This window comes from Garra rufa, chromosome 4 (assembly GCF_049309525.1).
Source record: "Garra rufa chromosome 4, GarRuf1.0, whole genome shotgun sequence".
NCBI lineage: Eukaryota > Metazoa > Chordata > Actinopteri > Cypriniformes > Cyprinidae > Garra > Garra rufa.
Genome location: NC_133364.1, coordinates 5,917,660 through 5,932,418, shown reverse-complemented (window position 1 = coordinate 5,932,418; position 14,759 = coordinate 5,917,660). Strand labels below are relative to the sequence as shown.

Genomic DNA, 14,759 nt, shown 5'->3' with positions numbered 1-14,759 from the left:
AATAGGCTGTTTAAGCTTGATTGTACTGTATTTAATGGGTTTACACTTTCAGAGCATAACAGTGTTGTTGTTGTTTTTTAATTAAAGAGACACAATTTCTCTAAATGATATAAAAAGGTTTTGTTTAATGCAATATGATACTGAAGGGTTCGGCCACACCTCAAAAATGGACTGTGTCATGGTGAAAGGTAGAAAACCCTTTGACATTAGGTTTTTATTAACTTTTATTAACTTTTTTAACTTCTAAGATTGCTCCCTATATAAACAAACATTTTGTGAGAGTCTTAGTTTTATACAGTTAACAGAGAATAAAATGCACAGAATTATTATTATTTATTTATTTTTTACACTTTATATCAACTGTATTCAAATTGAAAAATTATAGCTGGACCTTAAAAAAACATTGCAGGGTTCAACGCTAAGGATTTTTTCTACTGGCCCAATTGGGCCAGTGGTTCAGATTTTTACTTGCCCTGCCAAAATTTTCACTGGCCCCACCAAAAAAAAAAAAAAAAAAAAAAAATTTTAATAGCTATTTCTTATCCACATTTTAAATAATGTGTCAAAAGCCAAATATAACTGTATACACACACTTTTTCCTTAAATACAATTGACAATTTTTAAAAATTATAATTGTGATACTTTATGCACAACAGTATGTCCAGGTTGATGGTCCCAGATCACCAGTTAACTATACATAAATGGAGGACTCCTATTAAAGGAATGTTGTTGCAAAGAAGAAAATTAAACAATATTAGTAAACAGAGTGTTATAAAGCAGAATTTGTTAAAGGTTTTATTGTTTTTACGGTGGTTGTCTATTAATTTTTTCTTACCTTTGTTTTTACCTTTTCATGTTAAATTAGGCTCAGAGGTGCCATGAGTGCAATCAAATTCATAAATTCTTGTTGACATTAATGTTTTAAATATAAAATTTTGAATACAGAGATCTGCCAGCAGGTGGCAGCAAGAGACCGATTTAATTACTGAATCATATCATTCATTTGATTCGTTCGAACGGATGGTTCATTCAGGAACAAAGCGAGTGACTGTCTTTATGAATGGGAAATTGAATCATTTCACTAGATTCATTTAAAAACGCACGTTCATTCATAAACGAAACACCGCTGTGTTTGAATGGAGATGCGCAGCGGCTCAGGTGTGACTTGTCTCAGACTACTTTTGACGACGAAATAGAGCAAAATCAGACAACAGTGTTATAGTCAGACAATGTAAGTCACTTAATAATAACTTCTTGTTTATTTAACTGTTGTATTGAATCAGTACCTCATTTACAAACTCCCACAAAGATTATAAAAGGTGTCACTCATCTTAGTTTGCGATATCACAAAGCTCTATTATATAATCAGTCTCTTATTTACACTCTCTCTACACGCAAAAATGCGTAGAAACCTTTGAAGCTCCCCCTCAGCGCAAACACAAATGTGACCCTGGACCACAAAACCAGTCTTAAGTCGCTGGGGTATATTTGTAGCAATAGCCAAAAATACATTGCATGGGTCAAAATTTTTGATTTTTCTTTTATGCCAAAAATCATTAAGAAATTAAGTAAAGTTCATGTTCCATGAAGATTTTTTGTAAAATTCCTACTGTAAACATCAAAATGTAATTTTTGGTTTGTAATATGCATTGTTAAGAACCTAATTTGGACAACTTTAAAGGTGATTTTCTCAGTCTTTTTGATTTTTTTGCATCCTCAGATTTCTGATTTCAAATAGATGTATCTCAGCCAAATATTGTCCTATCCTAACAAACCATACATCAATGGAAAGCTTATTGATTAATCTCAGTTTTGTCAAATTTAACCTTATGACTGGTTTTGTGGTCCAGGGTCACAAATATGCTGATGGGGTCAGTCGCACATGGTGCTCCTAAATATTTTTTCACAGTCGCACGTAGTAATTTTTAGTCGCAAATGCGAGTTAGAAACAGACGTTTTCTTTTTAGCTTCATAATTTGATGTCGCCGTCTCTTCGCTGTACTGGTTGTTGCCAGGTTACGGAAAAAAAAAACTCACAACATCCAATCAGATAAGAGGAACCGAAAAGCAATATGGTGTCCACAACATCACCGATAACGTACCATTTAAAGGCTTAAAAACACAAGCTGTTTCTCGATTCTAAGACTGTATTTGCACGAATTTGACAAACAGTCGCAGGCAAATTAAACTTTAGTGACAAGGCAGCACTGTGACGATGTCTACTTTCCCGAGCCTTATTGTCGAGCCCTGCATTGTTATGCTCTGAAAGTGTAAACAAATTGAACAAAGTACAATCAAGCTTAAACAGCCCACTTTACTTGAATTCACCCAAGATGATTTCCCCCCCTTTTCTTTACTACTTTTGTTAACTTTAATTAAAGGGCCACTATTTCTCTAAATGTTAAAATAGTTTTGTTTAGTGCAATATGACACTAAAGGGTTTGGCCATAGCTCAAAAGAAGACTGAGTCATGGTGAAAGGTAGAAAACCCTTTGACATACGACTTTTATTTGTAACTTTATAAAAAGGTTTAATAAGGCTGTTTTTATTTTTCTGGTTTTTCTGGCATTCACGTGAAGTGGGCCGACCTTTAACCTTCAGCAATTATACCCAAATAAATTGACATTCAGTGGTTATTTTTTAGTTGACATGTATAATTAACTTTTTTAGAAAACAGAAATGAGACTGCAGCCAGGAAATTTAAGTCACAGAATGGAAGAAAGGAAAAAGAGAATAGAAAGAAAGTAAAGGCTTGAAATTCAATCTATGGAGTGAAGAAAGGATGTGAGGAGAAAAATATAGATGCAGAATTGCTTTTAAATATAAACACTAAAAATTGTTTAAAGTGTTTAGAGAGCATAGACAGAAACACGTTTTTGGACACCATTTCAAATCTCTAAATCTTTTGTCTCTTATTTTTTTTAACCTATTGATATTCACACTTTCTTTCAGTTGTTTGGAATTTCACACATGATTTATTTTATTTTTTATAACCTGTGGGCTATATATTTTTGGGTTTGTTAAATATGTTTGTCTGATAATATGTGATAATAAATCGTGCATTTTTAATTAAGATGCAGAATAATTTTTGAGAAAGAATGGATGGCCTACTTAACCTGAAATTTGTCTGGCGTACATGACCTCAAAATGTTTATTGATATATTTATGTTGCAAATAACACTTTATATGAACTGTATTCAAATTGAAATATTATTTTAACTGGTCCTTAAAGTTAACAAATGTAATTACGAAAAAAAACCTAAGTATCTAATTACCTTAAAAATTACCTTACTCTTGAAAGAGGAATTTAGAAATATATGTAAACCTAATGTGTAGATGAGATGTTAAAAGAAAGTCAATAAATCCAGATTATAAACGTGTCTCTAATACACCACTAGAGGACGCCATTGCATAATATAAAGAAATGTGAAACGTAGTTTAAAAACTGGTTAAATTAAATATCAAACATCTAATTGGATCCTAAGTCTTTGCTTGCATCCGTTGACAACACTGAGTAACTGAATAAAAACAAAAATCTCCTTCATAAATTTAAATATATACTTTAGCAATTAGTCTCTAAAAAATGTATTATAAAACGTAAAATATTAAAATAACGTTGAGCGTCTGTTATTGCAACCCCACTCCAAAAAAAATCACCAATGCGTAATAAAAATAAAAAATGCATGTTTAGATCAAAGCATAGCCTATGTACAGTGCTTCAATGGGCTACTCAAGTACTTGAATGAATGAACTGGAAAACACCTGATTAAAATTCATAAAATAACTTTGCATTTTAAATCCGTATCGGCATAAAATCTAAAACCCGTATTTTCTATGCAAAACACATTTGCATATTTAAAAAAAAATGTTATTCTTCAATGTAGAGAGTGACCCAATGTGTCAGACCAATGGGCGCAGCAGTCGAATCTGTCATGCGTGTGATCAGATGGTGAGAGGAGGGGAAACGTGCTTGTGTGACTGACTGATCGCGTTTATTTTGGAGTAAAAACTACTAGAATTAGAGCGTTTTACTTTCACGTGGTTTGTACTGAGTTTCGCTGCATCCATGTATAAGTATTCACGCGACCGCCTTCAGGGTCATTGGCTCTGCGTTTGTTGAACGGTAAGTTTTACTATTTTTCCGCATTTTTTACACCAACCTTCCGGCAAAACCGTTACTTCTTGATCTGTCAAGTGTTAAACTAAGATTGTCTTATTATTTTGTGCTACACTGGCGTTGCACTATAGATATTTAACTTGTGTTTTTACTGTAAATAACACTTTTTGGAGTGTTTTCATTTAAAGAAACTTCCGCATTTGCTGTGTTTCTAAAACATGGAAATATTTCTTTCAAAGTTTCCGCTAGCAAACTGGTCAGTGTATGAAACACAAAGACGTCTGTGACATTCGCTTTGCGTTATTTGCCAACGTCCCTACTTTTTTAAAGACTGTTGTTGTTTGAAGGGCTTAGCACATTTGTGCTTCCTGCTTTGGTGACTTCCTTTGCATAAAGTGAAGGTTTACTATCATAAAGATGGTGTGTTAGATAATGTAATCATCTAACAAGTAGAGCATATCTAGAAATATCTGTATAACTATAATATCACGTGTATTTTTACGTCCACCTGCTGTAGGCTACAGCTTTCTTAAATGCTGGTGTTTATGGAGTCGAGTCCCATGCAATTACTTTTTTTTTTTTTTTGAGGAAAATGCTTCAGGTCAAATCATTGAATTGTAATATTTATATTATTTATTAATTATTTACTCACTTATTCATTGCTAAAAAATAGATGGTGGACGCAAGGTCGTAACCAGGGTTCGAAAATTAGTGAGGTCCGAAGTAAGGTGTTAAGAATTGTGCTACAATAACACCCACAAAAGCACTGTTACCGTGGTAAATTTGCGGGTGTAATTGAAGAGTGTGCGCAAGGAGCACAGTATGACTGACAGGACTGGAAAGTTTTTTTTGTTTTTTTTTATGGGTGAGGAAATTTATTTTAAATTATTATAAAAAATAATTTTAGAATTTCACGCACATCTTTCAAAATAATAGTCTAGCGTCAGAAAAAAAAAAGAATTAGGTTTGTTGTTTCTTTGACTGCACACTCCGCGACCCACTCCAAACGTTTGTTTTTTTTTTTCATTCTTTAACAAACAGATTGGTATGCTATTGTTTTTGATAGTGTTATAAATTATTTCAGATATTAACGATGAACACTGTTTGTCTTACCGACTGTGCTATCTTCCTGTCAGCAGTTAAGTTACAGATTGTCTATAAGCTTTTTTATGAATGTACAATGTTGCCAGATGTTGCTACGAAAAACAAGCAATTACAAAAAGAAAGAAAAAGATATCCGAAATAAGTTCAAAGCTTGTGTTTTGTAAATAAGATTAATATATCACTAACACTAACGTTCAACTTTCCACTTTATACACGTCCCAAAGCAGGGGCGCCGCTAAGGGGGGGGGTAAGTTAGGACAATTCTAAGGGCCCATGCCTTTTAGGGGGCCCCAGAGATCCGCTTTTGTGTGGTAGGGGGGGCCCAACCTCATATTTTGTCATAGGGCCCAAAATTGCGAGCCCCTGTCCCAAAGTGTCACACTAAATTGGAAAAACGAGTCAAAAAACACGTATAATAGGTGGATCTGGCAACAAACGGAACAAACCCGCGCTCTCACTCAACGCGCTCTCAAGCCCAGTTCACTGCGTTTAGCTTCTCGCAGCAACATGAATTGCAAAAACTCATGTGATACGAGGTGGTTTAAACGGCTAAATAATCATTCATAGAGCTTAACATTTTATTTTTGAAAAAAAAAAAAATGACCGAGGTCCGGACCTCGGTGACCTCATAGCTGGCTACGGCCATGGGTGGACGCTTACCTTACGATTTTGTCAGTTACCCGGATGCACAATCATATTGGCCATACTCGGATGTAAACAACAGCATAGATTGCACACTTAATATACAACTGAATAAGTTGTTCTGCTAATTTATGCTGTCTAAACCATGAATTAAAAAGTGTGGAAGCTGCTAAATCATATTAAGTAAGCAGGAAAGGGTGTAACATTTTAACAAACAGTATTAATTAAGATATTAGCGAAATATTTCACCTACTGTACCTGACTGGAAATGATGTGAACAAACAGCCTTTGTACTTCAGACTGTTTTTTGCACTCTTCTCCTTGATTTGTTATAACTTTTCGCAGTCTATAGGACTCCAAATGTTTTTCCTGGACCAACCGATTAGTACAGGCCAAAACATGACAATAACTGACCATTTTCAGCAGCGATAATGTTTATGTTCTGTGCTGCCATATGACCGATTGATGATGTGTTGTAAACAAACTCTATTTAAAATGGGGGTGGAGTTAAAAATTAGAATTAAAACAGTTTATTTTTTTTTAAATATTGTGATGGTGGTCTATGGTGGCTTTTCATTTATGTATGACTCTAGACCACAAAACCAGTCATAAGGTTCATTTTTTTGAATTCTGAATCAATAAGCTTTCCATTGATGTATGGTTTGTTAGGACAGAACAATATTTGGCTGAGATACAAATATTCGAAAATCTGGAATCTGAGGGTGCAAAAAAGTCTAAATATTTACAAAATCGCCTTTAAGCTTGTCCAAAAGACATTCTTAGTAATGCATATTACTAATCAAAAATTACATTTTGATATACTTACGATAGCAAAATATTATCATGGAGCCAGATCTTTACTTAATATCCTAATGATTTTGGCATAAAAAACATCGGTAATTTTGCCCCAAACAATGTATTTTTGGCTATTACTACAAATATACCTGTTGTACTTAAGACTGGTTCTGTGGTCCAAAGTCACATATATACATGAAAATAAGCATCCCTTGTTATTTGCATAAAAAATCTTTCTTTTACAAATTTAGCATTGGTTATGGAACAGCAAGCCAGTGATGATGAACCACCAGTAGTTCGTAGAGAGGAAAACAAGAGGAGAAGAAGAAAGATGAAAGCATTTACGTCTACCTCAGCTGTATCCACAGATCATATAGCTGTAGAGTTTGTACTTCCCACCACCAACAAAAACAGCAGGAACCCAGATACATTGCAGTTGGACGTGACTGGGAATTGGACAGTAGAGCGAGTGAAGGTTCAGATTTGGCACAGAGCGGTAACCACAAAGTTGTGCCCTGAATTTTACCAAAAATACTCTCCGGACCACTGCATGCTGCTGTACCAGAAGAAAGGCAACTGGTATGAGATCTATGACAAGCAGCAGGTATTCCAAACCCTTGACTGTAACAGATATTGGAAAGCATTGAGAAAAGAGGTTGGCAAGATTCACCTGGTTATTAGAACGCAGCCTGACGATGATTCGCTTCAGTACCAACGGTTTCTGAACCATCTAATCGGATACGATGTTACAGATGTCAGCAACGTCCATGATGACGAACTGGAGTTCACGCGAAGAAAGCTACTTACCCCTCGGAAAATTGAGCTGTCTGATCGAGATCCCAAACTTTACTCGATGGATCCCTGGATGACCACAAAGCCTCTTCCTGAATACCTTCTGAGCAAAATAAGTAACAATAACATCCTGGTGGTGATACACAAGGACACGACAAGCCAGACTATTAAGGTGTCTATCGATGACACACCTGTCCAGGTTCTTCAGAGCTTCTTTACCAAGATCACCAAAAAGCGAGCAATTTTAGGCATTTCTGAAGACGTCAGTGAATCCGATTTTGTCTTGAGGGTTTGTGGAAGAGAGGAATACCTATATGGCAACTATGCCATCAAAGATTTCCACTGGATCAGACAGTGTCTGAAAAATGGTGAAGAGATCCATCTGGTTTTGGAGCATCCTCCAGATCCAGAACAAGACGTGGTCCAAAAAGAGGACTGGTCTCAGGTCGACGATTGCACCGGTGTCGCTGGTACTCACGAACAACTGACCATCACTGAGAAAGACCATGAGAAGGTGTTTACCATCTCCCTTTGGGACTGCAATCGTAAATTCAGGGTGAAGATCTTAGGGATCGACATACCAGTGCTGCCACGCAATTCTGATTTGATTGTGTTTGTCGAGGCCAGTATTTTCCATGGACAACAGCTGCTGGCTCAAGAAAGGACAGCCTCCAAACCCTTCACAGAGGAGGTGCTCTGGAACACCTGGTTGGAGTTCAACATAAAGATCAAGGACTTACCCAAAGGTGCCCGACTTAGCCTGCAGGTGTTGTGTGGAAAAGCCCAGACTCAAACGTCCAGGGAGAACGAATGTAAAAACAAGAGTCGCTTGCTCTACTATGTCAACCTGTTACTGGTGGACCACCGCTCCCTACTAAGGCAGGGCGAGTTCATCTTGCACATGTGGAAGATGCCTGAGAAGAGCGAAGACAACAGCAGTGTTAACGCAGACAAACTTACATCTGCGACCAACCCAGACAAGAACAGTTCCATGGCTGTTGCCATTCTCCTGGACAAATACTGCTACCCTGTGGCTCTTCCAAAGAGCAAGGACTCTCCAGACTCTGAAATGGAAGGAGAGCGAGGGCAAAGAGAGATGCCCAACCATCTGCGCAAACAGTTCGAGCAGATTATTGCGACGGACCCTCTCCATCCGCTCAGCTCCGAAGATAAAGAATTGCTTTGGCACTTCCGGCAAGAATGCATGAAGGATCCCAAAGCATATCCAAAGTTTCTTTCTTCGGTCAAGTGGGGCAAACAAGAGGCCGTCGCAATAACCCACTGTCTTGTGGAGAGGTGCACAGTATGGGACCGAAGCTCGCTAGATGTGGGTTTGGCTTTACAGTTACTTGACTGCCACTTTTCAGATGAAAATGTGCGCACTTTGGCTGTCCGGAAGTTGGAGACTCTGGAAGATGATGATGTCCTGCGGTACCTCCTTCAGCTTGTTCAGGTAATGCTTGGGAATATACAACACACTGTGGTTGGTTTTGCATAACTGCTCAGACATAACAACTGAAAGAAACTCCAGATAGCTATTAAAATTAGCATGCAAAGTAAACATTTACATAAAATGATGTACCACACCATGTAATGTGATATTTCTGTGCAACTCAAAGACTCTTAATCAGGAGTGCCCAAATCAGTCCTGGAGGGCCAATGTCTCACGAAGTTTAGGTCCAACTTGCCTCAACACACTTGCCATGAAGTTTCTAGTATACCTAGTATAGGGGTGTCCAAACTCGGTCCTGAAAGGCCAATGTCCTGCAGAGTTAAAGGTTGTATCATGTGGACTTTCATACTGGTGCAGGGATGTGAGGGAGGCAGAGCGAAAGTCCACAACACCAACCCCCTGACGGTGATTGGTTGGAACACTGTTTGTTTTGCGGTGGAATCGTTGGTAGCACCGATTGTTTTTTTTGGCATATCTCGGACCCTAGGCTGACCAGAGAGACGCAGTTTTTTTACAGCCAATTAATGGGGCAGGCAGCGAGCGGATCATGAAGAAAGGTCAGCTGAATTTGACACTTTATGTTTCAGCCTAGAATCGCTGATACAACCTTTAAGCTCCAACTTGCCTTTAATTGGAGTTTGAGCTAAACTATGTGGGACACTGGGCCTCCAGGAGCAGGACTGAACACCCCTGGCCTAGTAAGAGTATGATTAGCTGGTTCAGGTGCGTCTAATTGGGGTTGGAGCAAAACTCTGCAGGTCAATAGTCCTCCAGGAGCAGGATTGGACACCCCTGACTTAGTAAAAGCTTGATTAGCTTGTTTAGGTTTGTCTAATTGGGGTTGGGGTTAAACTCTGCAGGACCCCGGCCCTCCAGGACCAAGTTTGGGCACCCCTGGCCTAATCAGACCTAGATTAGTAGATTCAGGTGTGTTTAATTAGGGTTGGAACTAAACTCTGCAGGTCAGTGGTCCGATCTTAATGCTATTTTTTTGCTTATTTTGTAGGCTGTAAAATTTGAACCATACCATGACAGTGCACTCGCCAGGTTTCTTCTCAAACGTGCACTCAGAGTAAGTATAAACCTTGTCCATCTTCAGTCAGATTGTATGCTTTTAAAGTGTTTGCTTTTAAATTTTGTCACTCCTTCACAGAGCAAACGGATTGGCCATTTCTTGTTCTGGTTCCTGCGTAGCGAAATTGCTCAATCCATGCACTATCAGCAGAGGTATGCCGTAATACTTGAAGCTTACCTCCGTGGCTGTGGTGAAGAAATGCTTCAGGACTTCAGGAAGCAGGTGGAGATGACAGAGGCCTTGCAAAAAGTCACTCGTGAGATTAAGCAAATGTCTGCGGAAAAGTACGACGTGTCAGCACAAGGTGATGACAGCAGCCAATATTTGTCCCTAGTGTTTTGCAATAGGCCAATGCAGTACATATCTAATGTGGGAACACTGTAGTTATTTTTCAGCTGCGTCAGAAACTGGAAGGTCTGCAGACGTTGGGGTTGCCAGACAGCTTTAAAGTGCCTTACGATCCAGGCCTACGTGCTGGGGCTCTTGTGGTACGTCTACAGTGCTTTTAGTTTTACAAAGTTCTGGTTGTACTAATTGGCCCCATTGACTTCCACTGTGTGCACTGTATTGTTAAATGTAGATTGAACAATGCAAAGTGATGGCATCCAAGAAGAAACCCTTGTGGCTGCAGTTCAAACGAGCCGATCCAACCACCTTGTCAAGTGACACAATTGGGATTATCTTTAAAGATGGGGATGATCTTCGTCAGGACATGCTTATTTTACAGGTAGACCCGATCATTTAAATGCATGCTAGCAGTCATGACCAACTTTATCAGATCTGTATTTCAAAAAGGCCATTTTTTCCTCTTAGATTTTACTGATAATGGAGTCTATCTGGGAGCTGGAGTCCTTGGATCTTTCCTTGCTACCATATGGATGTATTTCCACTGGAAATAAAATTGGTAATGGTGTTTTTTAAGAAACCGCAATGAAAAAGTAAATGCACAACATGTGTTGAATTCCTGATGCTCCTCTTCTAGGAATGATTGAAATAGTGAAGGATGCCACTACTATTGCTAACATTCAACAAAGTACTGTTGGGAACACGGGAGCTTTTAAAGACGAAATCCTCAGCCAGTGGCTTCGTGAAAAGTGTGTGAATGAGGACAAGGTATGTTATTTCCATTTATGTGCTAAAGAGGAAGGAAACCTCTCACTTCCTGGTGCATTAGAGTCTTTGTTTGAGGGCGTTTGCCTTTGTGGAGACCAAATGCAGCACATACACACATCCATTGTGCTATTTTTAAACAGTCTCTCTTGAATTGACTTGTGTACCATCGTCTGCGGGTTTGGTCAAGTTCAGTTTCTGATAAGGGGGTTAGGTCATACGTCAGATGTTTTGCTTGTTTGCACGTCTGTTGGACTGATGCAAATGTGAAAAAGGTCAGGCATTGCTGATATTTATGTTTGCAATTTTCCATTCCAAACCACCTCTTCAGCACCAGCAGGCTGTTGAACGCTTTGTGTTCTCTTGTGGAGGGTATTGCGTGGCAACTTATGTCCTGGGCATCGGTGATCGTCATAATGATAACATAATGATCACAGAGACAGGTAATTATTGTTATTACTAGAACCTCTCGGCTAAAATACTGCTGTTTAAAGGAACATTCCTGGTTCTGTACAAGTTAAACTCAGTTGACAGCATTTGGGGCATCTTTTTTATTGTATTTTTGTTTAAAGGGGGTTACGGTAAGGTACTTACAATGGAATTGAATCAGTTTTGTATTATCAGATTACTATTATCTGTAATTATAATAAAGCCAAAATGATTTTTTTTTAATGTATAATATATAGGTGGTAATTTTTATTTAATCATATATCATTAATCATTTCATTTTGAATTAAATTAAACTACTAGCATATTTTTATTTAGATTTAATTATTTTTTTATATTTTAAAAATCTAAATCTAATTAAAATATTAAGATGCTAAATAAAAAAAATTAAATGGCAAACGCACAAAAAACTACTAGATCTAAAATCATATATTTATATATAATAAAAACAAGTGTTTTAATTTTGAACTAAATTATTAAATATTTAATTAAATCTAATTAAAAATGAAAGTTACATATTTTTATTGCAAAAACAGAAAAACTATTAGATCTAAAATCATATTTATATATAATAAAAAACAAGTGTTTTCAATTTAAATTAAATTATTAAATATTAATTTAAATTAAATTATGTAAACATCTAATTAAATTTTAAAAATTAAAGCTAAATAAAATTTTAAAAAAAATGGCAAAAGCACAAAAACTACTAGATCTAAAATCCTATTAATAGAAGTGTTTTAATTTCGAAATTATTAAATATTTAATTAAATTAACTCTTTAAAAATCTAAATTAATTAAAAAATTAAAGCTAAATATTTTTTTAAATGGCAAAAGCACAAAAACTACTAGTTCTAAAATCATAACAAAATATAGAAGTGTTTTAATTTTGAATGAAATTATGAAAAATTTAATTTGAATCAAACATTTATAAATCAATTAAAAAATTAAAGCCAAATAAAAAAATATTTAAAAATGGCAAAAGCACAAAAACTAACAGATCTAAAATCATATTTATATATATATATATAATAAAAATTTGAAGTGTTTTAATTTTGAACTAAATTATTAAATATTTGAATAATCGTTAAATTATTTAATTAAATTATATAATTAAACCCCATAATGACTGCAAAAAAATGATTTAATCAACTATACAGCTCAAATACTACACAAGTTTTGACAGGAAAACCTTGATATCTGCTTTATAAAATAAATAATTGTTATGCTATAAAATAAATAAAATCCTGATGTTTGACCTCAGCTTGTATAAAAAACCTGAATTTTTCATAACAAAGTGCATGTTTTTTCAACTAGGTAACCTATTCCACATTGATTTCGGACACATCCTTGGAAACTACAAGAGTTTCTTAGGGATCAGCAAGGAGCGAGTTCCCTTTGTGCTGACTCCCGATTTTCTTTACTTGATGGGCACAACAGGCAAGAAAAGCAGCCTTCATTTCCTCCAGTTTCAGGTATGTTCTACCACTTCACTTGTTAGCAACAGATTCTTCTGCTGTGACTAAACACAATGTTCCTCATAAATGCAGAACGTTTGCCTGAGGGCCTACTTGGCTCTGAGACACCACACCAACCTGCTGATCATCCTGTTCTCCATGATGCTGATGACCGGCATGCCTCAGCTGACCAGCAAAGAGGATATCGAGTACATACGGGAAGCGCTGACGGTCGGACGCTCCGAGGACGAGGCCAAACAACACTTCTTGGACCAAATCGAGATCTGCCGGGACAAGGGTTGGACGGTGCAGTTCAACTGGTTCCTACACTTGGTGCTAGGCATTAAACAGGGTGTCGAAAAACGTTCAGCTTGAAGACAAACATCACATTTCCTTTATGAAGTACATACGTGTTTTTATTTTTAAAAAGTGCACTTTAAGTGTTCAGTTGCTGTGTTTGTAGAATTTGGAAAAAAGCATTTTATACACCTAAATTATATTATTATTTAATGCATGTGCATCATGCATTGTGTTGTTTTTAATACTTCTTGCGGTCTTGATATCGTCTTGCACTGTAATGCAACACATTTTTATTTGTTTTAAGAACTGGGTCATTTTAAATGCCCATAATAAAGCTATAAATAGCAAAAGAGCTAATTTTGGATATACAGTTGAGGTCAAAACTTTACATCCCCCTTTCAGAATTTGCAAAATGTTAATTATTTTACCAAAATAAGAGGGATCATACAAAATGCATGTTATTGTTTATTTAGTACTGACCTCTTTTGCATTAAGAGCCGAATGGAGATGTGTGCATTTTTCTTATTTTGCCTAAATATTATCACTTTTTGATAGTACTGCCATTCAGAAGCTACAAAAGATAGTTACATGTTTCCCAGAAGACAAAATAAGTGAAATTGAGCCTGATCTTCAAATTTTCTCTTAATGCATCGTGTTTCCTTCTGAAGCATCAGTGAGCATTTGAACCTTCTGTAATAGCTGCATATGAGTCCCTCAGTTGTCCTCAGAGTAAAAAGAATAATGCACAAAAATGCTGAAAAACCAAAGAATCTGTGGGACCTGAAGACATTTTCTGAAGAACACAAACAAGGGACACATGTAACAACACAGTATTAAGAAATCACATTTGAACAGGGTCATTTTTATAAATCCAACTATTATTATCTCTTGTGGACTCTGAGTAAACATTTTATGTAAACTCAGGTCAGTAATAAATAAACAATATCATGCATTTTGGATGATCCCTCTTATTATTGTTGAATTCTGAAAAGGGCGATGTAAACTTTTGACCTCAATTGTATTATCTGCATAAGTTTCGAGATGGAGCACCATGTAATTTTATTTTGGTCACTGAATTTTCCCATTTATTTGTCATCCTTTATTAATTTATTCTGCATTTTGAAAGAGTCTAATAATGATAAGTTGAGTGTCTAAGATAAAATGCATGGCACGACGAAACCCCCTTTCCTTGAAATTTTTAAAAACATTTTTTAGAAATGATGTTGATTCCAATAATGAACTGTAATTTTTGCAAATGCAATTATTGTATATATGGATTAACTATGTCCCATGTCAACATACAATGATTTTTAAAAAATATATATTTAATTACTTTATATTAAAATGCTTTGTAAATACACAGTGTCAATGTGTCAGTTATTCATCTCAATTTCCACCTGAATTTTCTTCATGCGTTAAATACGTTATTGGAACAAAAAAGAAGATAGCTTTTTCTATCCCATAAAAAAA

The 14,759-nt window shown here is 36.2% G+C and overlaps 1 protein-coding gene across 1 annotated transcript; it reads left to right on the top strand.

Annotated features, from left to right (window-relative positions):
- The first annotated feature begins 3,964 nt into the window (after positions 1-3,964).
- On the top strand, positions 3,965-14,647 carry pik3cg (phosphatidylinositol-4,5-bisphosphate 3-kinase, catalytic subunit gamma). The gene is made up of 11 exons (XM_073838018.1): positions 3,965-4,123; positions 6,910-8,903; positions 9,910-9,975; positions 10,057-10,282; positions 10,363-10,466; positions 10,559-10,705; positions 10,792-10,882; positions 10,961-11,091; positions 11,420-11,531; positions 12,850-13,007; positions 13,083-14,647. Exons 2-11 carry the CDS (start codon positions 6,918-6,920, stop codon positions 13,362-13,364), a joined length of 3,303 nt encoding a protein of 1,100 aa, XP_073694119.1. The 5' UTR covers positions 3,965-4,123; positions 6,910-6,917; the 3' UTR covers positions 13,365-14,647.
- The last annotated feature ends 112 nt before the right edge of the window (positions 14,648-14,759 follow it).

What these genes read in the sequence shown, in the direction of transcription:
- pik3cg (XM_073838018.1), top strand. Translation starts at nt 6,918, where the DNA reads ATGGAACAGCAAGCCAGTGATGATGAACCACCAGTAGTTCGTAGAGAG. An exon ending in TTCTCAAACGTGCACTCAGA is followed by an intron (nt 9,976 to 10,056) that starts GTAAGTATAAAC and finishes ACTCCTTCACAG; the next exon opens with AGCAAACGGATTGGCCATTT. An exon ending in AGGACATGCTTATTTTACAG is followed by an intron (nt 10,706 to 10,791) that starts GTAGACCCGATC and finishes TTTTCCTCTTAG; the next exon opens with ATTTTACTGATAATGGAGTC.